This window comes from Vitis vinifera, chromosome 16, assembly GCF_030704535.1.
Source record: "Vitis vinifera cultivar Pinot Noir 40024 chromosome 16, ASM3070453v1".
Lineage (NCBI taxonomy): Eukaryota > Viridiplantae > Streptophyta > Magnoliopsida > Vitales > Vitaceae > Vitis > Vitis vinifera.
The window spans coordinates 5620749-5631917 of record NC_081820.1 but is presented as its reverse complement, the minus strand read 5'-3'; the positions used below and the strand labels follow the sequence as shown (position 1 = coordinate 5631917).

General features: G+C 32.8%; 1 protein-coding gene across 1 annotated transcript; it reads right to left on the bottom strand.

Moving 5' to 3' along the window:
- Positions 1-3169: 3169 nt before the first annotated feature.
- Positions 3170-4216, bottom strand: LOC100263042 (ethylene-responsive transcription factor ERF105). The gene is given in 2 exon segments (XM_002282012.5): positions 3170-3368; positions 3371-4216. Coding segments are annotated over 2 exon segments (831 nt in total). The 5' UTR covers positions 4065-4216; the 3' UTR covers positions 3170-3231.
- Between the last annotated feature and the right edge of the window lie 6953 nt (positions 4217-11169).

Below are 11169 nucleotides of genomic sequence, written 5' to 3'. Positions count from 1 at the left end.
TTTTTATATGATTTTGCTTACTATACCTGTTGTTGTAGCACTATAGACTGTATTGTTACTCTTGCTCTTATTAAGATAAATCTAACCCCTTCCCTTGTTCCCGCCTATGTATATGAGATATTTTAAGAAGTGAACATCTTTTTTACTAATGGGAGGCTAGGAGAAAGAATGGGAAAAGTGATTTCATTATATTTTTTTTTACCAAGAACAGGACCTATCACAAGAATATTCTTTTAGTAGGACAATAGTTCTAAAAAGATAGATTACCTATATTTTCTTTCATCGTATGGGAAATAGGATCAAGTGGGGCTAATTCAAACCACTCAAATAAAATAAGAACAACTCCACATTTAAAGCCCCTCTTTTACCATTAGTAAGAACTTGTTTCAATTGCATATCATAATAAATTTGAACAACTACTTCAAATACAGAATTAGGAAGTACTACTCGTGGAACCTCAATATCCATGGGCTTATTAGCTAAAGGACAATTGACACATACTATTAGGACATTAAGTCTTGTGTTTATGTTAGCAATTTTGTTTCTTTTTATGTTTGGCCATAGAAGTTTTTTTATATAGTTATTTGCTCTCCATTGAAGATCAATGGTTGTTATTCGTCCAACCAGGAAGTCACAAGTACATCTAAAAATGTTTAGATTGTGGCATATTAGGCTCTTTCAAGGTATAAAGAGATTTGATACCTTTTTCTCGAGTTAAAATATTTTTATTGATTTTTTTTTAAAGAGAAAAAGATTACTTGAGTGGTCAGTACCATTCAAACAGTCAAACCGCTCAAGTGGCATGAACAGTTCAAGTAATATAAGTCCACTCGAGCAATCATACTTGTTCTACTGAGATTTTTCATGCAAATTGAATTTAGAACTCTTTCAAAACCAAATCTCTTAGGCTTAGTTGCCTATAAATACCTTATTATAACCCCTTGAGGGTAAAAGATCGAAAAGTGATTGATAAGATATCACATATTCTCTAAAGAGGGTTTCCTTGAGAGAAAGCTTAAAGTGTCACACCATTCCCAATCTCTCATTCAAGGATTGATTCTTTGGATCTTGGTTTGAAGACTTTCATCCTTTTGGTGAAGCTATAGTGATCCACTGAAGCAATCGAGGGTTGTTTCGTCACGGACGTAAATCAAGTTGTAGGTACCGGAGAATAACTCTTTAGGGTAAAGTGGCCAGGTAAATATGTGTTAACTTTATTTCGTATAGTGAATTTAGATTAGTAGGTCTTAGACTTCGCAATTTTTTATCTTCATAGTTAGTGTGGGGTTTTCTACATAAAAATCTTACGCCTCATTGTCTATATCTTTTATATTTGATATTCTGTTTGAATTGTCTATATCTAATAGAAAAGATTATCCCTAACATCTTTTAGGGTAAAAGAATTGGGTATAACATATAAATCTTTATTGAAAATTTTAAATCACCCATTCACCCTTCCTAGGTGTTCCTTATTGGACTTTTGATTTTTCACATATAATACGTTTAATCACTTCTTGTAGATTTTCATAACTCTATTGTACAAAAATGCAATGTGCATTTGAAATGGATGTTCGAGTTATTATATATATCATAAGTGATATGGAAATGGATCGAGTAATATGTTCTTTTAGCCAAGAAAAGGTATTTCTAGGTTGCATGATCCAATCATTGATCGTGATATTTTCTACAATAAATTAAATGGGTCACTAGTATCATTCTCTATCCATGATTTCACTATTTACTGAAATAATTTTACTGGAATGTAAAAGGAATCCCTTGGATGGGTAGAGATATAAAAAGTAAGCACGATTTTGAACACTTTTTTTCTGTACAAAATAAAAAATATTCAAATTAGGTTAATATATATCAACAATGTATCATCTTTTAGTCATTCATTAAATGATAAATCATTACATGTGATGAAGATACACGATTTAAATGTTAGAAGATCCAATATTTTGTATATAAAATGGTCGGAAAGGTAGAAACAATACCAGATATAATTTGATGGTTATAAGCAAATCCAAAATCTTTGTAGACAGATCCAATCATTAGTTCCCAATAATGGGGCAAATGGAATTGGATACATAAATCAATTAATAAAAAATCTTTTATTATGTCACTTAAGTTATATAGGAATATTTGTTGAATCCAAGAGTTAAGAATAAGAAGTTATTCATTACCCGAAATAGAATAACCACTTAGAATAATGAAACATATTATATTTGTTAAGAAATGCAAAATCGTATAGATAGGATCCTCATTGTACATCTTGATCAATTGGATTGTTTCTTTATGGATTCCCATATGAAGCTTTTATAGATGTGTTTCTAGGCATTTCTTAATCATTTTGTCCAACAAGAAGATCTCCTCTAATTCTATAAATAAATAAAAAATTAGAATACTCTCCTCTTAAATATGATTCACATAAGTTTCTGATTGCCTAATATTCCACCAATTAGTAACCTAAGATTCCAAACTTTTATTAAGTGATAGAGAGATTCACTAGGACAAAACTACTATAGATGCAAGATATAAAAAGGGAATGAATGCTTTCTTCTTTTCCTTTTTTTGTCATTTTTTTGTTCAGCTAGGAATTGTTAATGAACCCAATTCATTTGTTGACTCTCGATCTAATAGTTCTATCAAGCTTGAGTTCTATTACAAGGTATCAAACCTATGAATCTATTCTTTGTTTTTTATTTGCGATTGAATAGTTATTAGTTGAATCTAGAAAGAATATAGAAAAAGAATAAGAGTCTTCTTCAAATGAAGAATAATAAAAAATATTGTTTCTAGATATCTCCACAATTGGTAAAATTCTAAGCACACCTTTTGATCAATGCCCAAGAATGCTTGAAAGAATCACTTTTTTTAATGAATATTATTCGGATTTCAAGACAAAAGAACTCCCATTCAACCATTTCTATCAAAATATTTAATATTTCAAAAAAAAATTATTATTTACCATAATGATTGAGAGAAATTTTTGAAAAATATTGTAATGAAATGAAGTGGCAAAATAAGATGAAATACGATACTTATCATTATAAGAGGTTTACTCCTTAAGGAACACAAAAAAATTAGATAAAAAGAAACCTATGTACATTAGTTTGCATTAATAAAAACCCTCAATTAATTATTTTTGTGATAATTGATTTGGACGGCATTAAGAAGGAAGAGTGTGAGATTTATTATCCATAAAAGATTTGGTAAGGTTTAACCCTCGACTCAAACAATAAGCTGAGAATATGCTATCCAAGGATGGGGTGATAACGGCGTTAACGGTGGCAGATGGAACATTCCCTCCATGTCTCCCTCTTCCCAGACGGCCCGCCAATTTAATGGAGTTAAGGGACAAACCCCCATACATTACTGGCTGCCGCCAGTGTGCAGTCAGATTCAGGCTAGTGCTCTTCTTGCTTTAAAACCTTAATCTCCACTTGTTGTCTCTCTTCAGTCTCACTGTCTCTCTCCCTTTTCTGGCCAGATGTCGCTGGTGGGTCAGAACCCGACCAATTATCAGCTTCAAGAGGGAAATTGAGAATAGCTTTGGAACCACGCATCTTGAAAGCAGCTCGATCATAAGCTCTGGCGCCTTCAATGGCAGTCTCGAATGTCCCCAGCCATACCCTCGATCCTCTCCGATTCGGGTCTCGAATCTCCGCCGCGAATTTCCCCCATGGCCGTCGGCGCACGCCTCTATAATGCCTGATATCGCCTGAATCGGACTCCGCCGGCGACTGAGAAACGGTGGGCTGAGAGACTGAGATGCTGAGTGGAGGTCGCCGAAGACTTAATGTGGAATTTTTGGGGGATTTGGTTTCAAACTGGAAAAACCCTGATGGAGCCGAAGTAGAACAGTGGAGGAGAAAAGGGTTGTTTTCATCTTCATGGAGATTGGAGTAATTAGAGAGCGGAACAATATCCGAGGTGGAAGGACTTGAATCAGAGGTTGAAGTTTGGGATGGAACATTTACATGAGAGACGAAGCCTTCGAAAGATTCAAAGTCGAAAAGGGGCTGTTGGGGAATGAGGTGAAGCGAGGAAGCTTCTTCTGCCATATCAATGGAGATGAGCACTGGGAGATAGTGTAGTATTGGCACCGCAAACAGGTAGAGAGAGTGAGAGTGGAAAGGAGAGAGTGTGGTGGAGCTATATATAACATGATAGATAGAAAGAGGAGGTTTCAGATGAGGTTCCTAGTTGGGGGAATGAAACTTCTTTGTGGTAGTTTATGTCATTCCTCCGACAAAACAAACAGTAGTTTCTAGGGTACTTCGGTTCTTCCCACATGTTTTGCGTCATTGACCTATGTGGATTAATTAGTGGTACGCAGAGCTGTTGTCTACATACCACGTGAAAGATTGAAATTTTTTACTGTTATATATATGGGTTATGTTACGGTACTGAAAATCATTTTTCGTACCATACCCACCTTTTTAGGCCAATAGGGTTAAGACACATGGCAGGTAAGATGAAATTTTTTTTTTAAGAAAACCAATTCTTCAAACAGGTAGAGAGAGTGAGAGTGGTAAGGAGAGAGTGTGGTGGAGCTATATATAACATGAAAGATAGAAAGAGGAGGTTTCAGATGAGGTTCCTAGTTGGGGGAATGAAACTTCTTTGTGGTAGTTTATGTCATTCCTCCGACAAAACAAACAGTGGCTTCTAGGGTACTTCGGTTCTTCCCACATGTTTTGCGTCATTGACCTATGTGAATAGTGATACGCAGAGCTGTTGTCTACATACCACGTGAAAGATTGAAATTTTTTACTGTTACATATATGGGTTATGCTACGGTACCCATTTTCGGTACCATACCCACCTTTTTAGGCCAATAGGGTTAAGACATATGGCAGGTAAGATGAAAAAAAAAATAAAAAAAACCAATTCTTCAGTTAACCATCCTCACCAAGAGATTGCCGGGAGAACTAATCCCATGCACCACACATTGTTATCATCTATTACAATTAACAGTTATAAAATCTGTTAACATGTTTACTATAATAATTGTCTTCTGGGATTTTTTTTATGAACTAAAAATAAATAAATAAATTTTGGAAAAAGAAATTGTAATTTATTTATTTTTTTAATATAAAGTGAGAAACCCAAGAGGTAAAGAAATAAATTTTATTTTAAAATAAACTAAAAATTATATAAAAAATAATAATTTGGTGATATAATTTGTAAATTAAGGAAAAGTAAATTTATTTTATTTTAACTTCAAATTATTTGTTGAAAAAGTTAGATGAATATTTGAAGTGTGAAAAGCAATATAATTGGTTATGAAGTGAAAAAATATTTAATTATTTCAATAAATTGAATAGTAAATGAAATTAGATTTTTTTTTTATAAAAATGGAAAAAAATAGAAATAAATTTAAATAAGTATATATTATTTTAAAAGTAAAATAGTTATGTACTAATTATTAATTGAGAAATATATGAATAAATTATTTTTTTAGCATTTAAATTTACTTACACAAAAGATTGGTTGAAATATTGAAAATAGAAAAAAAGTATAATTAGTAACTAGCTAATTTTTTTAGTAAATTTCGATTTTGAATTTTTTTAGTCATCCATTAAACACACTCTAAATGTAATCAATATGTTTAAACAATATCCAAGTCACGTGAAGTCAAAAAAACAAATTTAAAAGGTGAAAAGTGAAGAATTGGGAGGGTACCAAGAATGTGAGGATTCTTCACATTCTTCGTACCTTTACTAATTTTTTAGTATTTTTGGATTTTGATTTTTTCGGCATCCATTGAACACCCCTTAAGTGTAATGAACCTATCTAAACAATATCTAAGTCATATGAGATCCCAATTTTTTTTTAAAAAAAAAAACTTCAAAGAAGTGAAGAAATGGAAAAGATATGAGGAATGTGAGGATTCCTCACATTCTTTGTATACTTGCTAATTTTTTAGAATATCTAGATTTTGATGTTTCTGGGTATTCATTGAACACCTTCTAAGTGTAATGAACCTATTTAAACAATATTTAAGTCATATGAGATCCTAAAAAAAAAATTTAAACTTCAAATAAGTGGAGAAATGAGAGGGTACGAGGAATGTGAGGATTCCTCACATTCTTTGTACCCTTGCTAATTTTTTAGAATTTTTGGATTGTGATTTTTCCAGGCATCCATTGAACACCCTTTAAGTGTAATGCACCTATCTAAACAATATCCAAACCACATAAGATCCCAAAAAAAAAAAAAAAAAAAATTAACTTCAAAGAAGTGGAAAAATGGGAGGGTACGAGGAATGTGAGGATTCCTCACATTCTTCGTACCCTTGCTAATTTTTTAGAATTTTTGGATTGTAATTTTTTTGGGGATCCATTGAACACCCCTTTAGAGTCATGAACCTATCTAAACAATATCCAAGTCACATGAGATCTAAAAAAAAAAATTAAACTTCAAAGAAGTGGAGAAATAGGAGGGTACGAGGAATGTGAGGATTTCCCACATTCTTTGTACCATTGCTAATTTTTTAGAATATTTGGATTGTGATTTTTCCAGGCATCCATTAAACACTCCCTAAGTGTAATGATTATATCTAAACAATATCAAAGTCATATAAAATCCCAAAAAAAAAAATTTAAACTTTAAAAAAGTGGAGAATGGGGAGGGTACGAGGGTTTTTCCAACATATCATAGTATGAATTTTTAAAAATCTTGAAATTATAAACTAGTTGACTGTTAGGGTAAGCGGTTGAGGCTTGTTCCCCTGCCAGTACACACTGTCAATTGTGTTGATCAACACCCAAATTGGTAATGTGTAGCAACTAGGGAACAATATTCAACCACTTCAACAATTGGTCGGCCTATTTATGCTTTCTTGTGAATTTTGAAGATTTTCTATATTCTCTTTTATAGGATATCACAAGATTTTAAAGATTTTGTAGGCAAGCTCAAACGAATTTTATGGTTTCAGAATTGGTGAAATCCAAAGGGTAAGTACCATGCAAAATAGTTTTTATGCGAATAACATAAACCACAATAACAAAGGAAAGATGAACAAAGAATTACCATTATTACTAATCTACAGAATGTGATAGGACTACAATATAAGCACTCTTAAAAGGAATTCAACATGTAAGGGATCTCTTTCATTCCCATTACTTACTCACATCATTATAAAATGACCTTCAATCCTATAGGTTCAATAAGCCTACATAGCATTGACTCAGTAAGCATGCTAACCTAGGCTATTAACTAGGTTTGTGTGATGAAAGTATGACACCAAAAAAGGGTGTGGGTTGAGGGTGTGCACTCATCCTCAAATAGTTTAGAATTTTAGATCTACTAATTGTCCCCAAGACAATAGAAAATGTGGTTCGTGCACATAATTTTAGTCAAATATTTCATATAGAACTAAACAGTAAACAAGTAAAAGAAAAAATGAAGAAATAAATAAGAATTAATGAAAACTGCACAAGTAAGAAATGTACAACTAAGGAAGAAAACCTTTATACCTTCTAAATATTCCATCTTTGGCTGCCTTTGCATGCTCGACATTGCTATTTTGAAGTTATGAAGTGACAGGAAGTCAGATTCCTTAAGAAGAATGGGAGCCACAAAGAAGAGTGGAGTCAATAAAAACTTGAAACGATATGCAATAAGAGCTAAAAACCAAGCTCTTTCTGCCCCCTCTGATGTTGCCACCAGAATGATCACTAACAGGTAAAGACCTCAAAAACCCAAACACTCTCTTGACTATATGAATCAAAGCATTTATTCCATTATCAAAGTAGATTCTCAGTTTTGGTTTTGGTCTTTGGTTTTGGTTTTTTCAACTAATTGTTCTTTATGACATATTTGGGTACAATTCAAGGGAGGCAACATAATATGCATTTGGAACTATGGGGCATTGTGCAGGCACAACTTGGAATATTTTCAACATAAGAAAGCCCATCAACCCAACACCATTTGTTTCCTGAGGGTTATTGAAGAATGCAACAAAGAATATAAAAATAAATTTTTAAGGGCTTTTGTAGTAGATTAGTTGAAAATTTGTGATCATCTTTCCATTTCATCTGTTTCTAGTGTTTCTAATGGTGTTCCTTGCATCATCTAGACTTGCAACATTTATGTGATTGCCATGAAATTGTATTGAATTTAACTCAATCATTTGATAGAAATTGGTGTCTACTTAAACTCCATAGAGGGCTTAGTGATAACAAGAAGTTCACACCACATTCTCTCTTGTACATTATGAAACATCATACAAACACTATAGTGGGAAGTAGGAAATTGTTGTCTACAACTTGTACTTGCTATTAGTTGATGAATCTCGGACAAATAGCCATTGGATGAACTGTTATGGAACATATTTGATGGTGTTTGGTATACATATTAAGTTTGGAGTATATGGCAAAGCTAGCTATGCAAAGAGAGTTTGCCTCTTTGTCAAGATAATCTAAAAGCTTTGTGAACACACTGAAATAGGATTGAGAACACAAGTGAAGGACAAAGGTTGCCTCATAACACACTTTATGTATTTAGACATTTTATAGGGTTGGGATTTGGAGTAGCAATAACTGATTGATCACTAATCCTAGCGGTTGGCTAATTTTATCTACCACCAACCACTGTCATTTTTTGTTGGGGAAGCACCAAAAGTGGTAGTGTGTTGTGACAGACAAATAATTGCAACCGCTTCATTTTAAGATTGACCGATTAACCAAAATGTCATCTTAATGTGATTTTCAATTTTCACCTAGTTCTTCTCACATGAAAATTATATTATAGCATTGATCTCCTGAACAAAACCATTACCAATTATTTGGATTCATTGGGTGATCAGTTCACCAAGTGAGCTTCATCTTAGGTTTCAAACCCATAAATTTGGTCTACCATTCCTATGTTTTTTGTGTGCTAATGAAGTTCAAGAAAATAATTTTAATTTATCGTATATATCTCTAATCATATCAGTGCATTGAAGTATAGAACTGTTCTCCGCATATTTCAAGGACTTAAATTTCAAGTCTAACTAACATATATTGAAACTAAATCTGTCAAGACCCATACCTTAAGTAATGTCTTACTGTTGAATTGATACTCACCAAACCTCTTACTCCACCCAAAAAGCATCTTCACTAATTTTCCAATCCACACAACATTCTCATAGTTGAATGCCAATGAATTCCCAAGGTTCAAAGAATGAATCATAGCACCAAAAGATGTTGATAGTTAATTTTAACGACTTCTAGTGATCTTAGCACCGTAATGGTTATTCAGTCAAATATCAACAGTCATTCCCCAATTTATTTAAAAATATTATTAACCTAGCTTAATATTCTACAAACAATTGTAACCTCCAACAAGGCCTTTTTTTCCTCATGTAGAAGAACAAATATGCATAAATAACCTTTCATAAGATACTGGCCAAAGTTATATTATGGCATACATATCCTTCATAAGACAATGACCACTTCAATAGATTGAAAATACTATTATCTAGGGGTAAAAAAACCTCATATGAGATCTTTCAAACCTTTACCCTTATCATAATTAGTGTTTATCATATCACATAACATAAACTGATGTCCAAAAGTTCCAAAATTGAGCTAGACCAATGTTTCCTGCAAAGTATACTACAAATGTCAAATACATGTAGTGGTCAGAGAAGAGTACACCAAACAGACAAAGTAGCATTGTCACCCAATAGTATGTATAATGATTAGATCAATTTAATACTAGCTTATAACAAAGTTATATAAAAACATAGATGCATTAAAATTCTGGTTTTCTAATTTTTTTTGGTGGAGAATTGAAAATTTAAAGTTCAGCATCTATTCGATTGCTTCAAACTAGTTATTAATTGTCCCAAATTTCTTTGTTGATTTACTTCGTAAAACTAAATGACACAATCTAGTTTGTCCCAAAGCTCATAATTAAGTTGCATACATGCCAATATAAATATCTTAGCTCAAGGAAAGTTTGTAAAAACTTTATGAACACTTCATTTAACCATCACAATCCACAAAAGTAATTATCAATAAGCAAGATAAATCCACATTGGCATTAATTCAACTATTCATTGGATAATAAAAATTGAGATCTTGCTTAGGTCATGAATAGTTCGCCTCTGTAGCCCATACCTATAGATAGTGACTTGTGCAGAGAGGGCGGTTCCCTATACAAAGGTGTCATGATCCTATCACTGTCAATAGTGCATAGTGTATGATTCATATATGATAGATTCATTAATACCACAACATTTACTAAATTTTAAAAAGTAAATACAAATAAAAAATGAATTACTATGAGATACTTACTTGAATAGTTGTTCCATTTCCAACAACCACAACGCATTTGAAATTTTGATCAATATTACAAGCTATAACAGTAAATATGCATATGGATATGAATTAACGATGGTATTAATGATCAGGCCCCATGTTCCATGGTGATTAAACTACCATTACCCCCATGTGATGAGTAGGACACCCTTCTATAGTGATTGGAAAATCAACAAACCAAGACTGAAAAATTCATGTCATCCCAATGGAAAAGCAAATTCTATCATCTCCGCCCATAATTATAAATATAAAAGAAGAGTTAAAAGAAGCTTAAAGTGTAGGAAATTTCAATCTTTGAATGAGACATTAAATTAAAGTAGAAGTACCATATTACTTGCTAAATCTATTGATGCATAATATAATCCATAAATGTACAAGTAAATATATCATCCATATACCATCATCGGCAGTTAGTGAAAACATTTATGCAATATATGTGAATGGCCTATCAGTACCCAAATAAGTTGTAAGAGAAAGTCATAAATACAAAATGTCAATTACATTACCTAAATGTCTAAAACAAAAAACCAAACTTTGCTAACTATATAAGCAGTGGAAGCTGTAGGAAAGGGTCAATTATGGACTGGGCCATGAGATGGGAATTGGGCTCTCAAGAATGTCATCATCTCATCAAGCTACTCTTGTATAACCTATATACCCACTCTTTATTCCTCTTGAAAACTATCAATGTGTCGATCCAAAGATATCAACCGTCTATCATTCGCTAACGCCATATCCTCTAAGCACGTACCAATGGAGCTGATCTAGGCATTGAGGTTATCTGATTTCTCAGCCTCGTTCCTAGCAATTTGAGAAGGATGATCTGCTACTGCCTTTGCTCCTACTCCATCGTTGG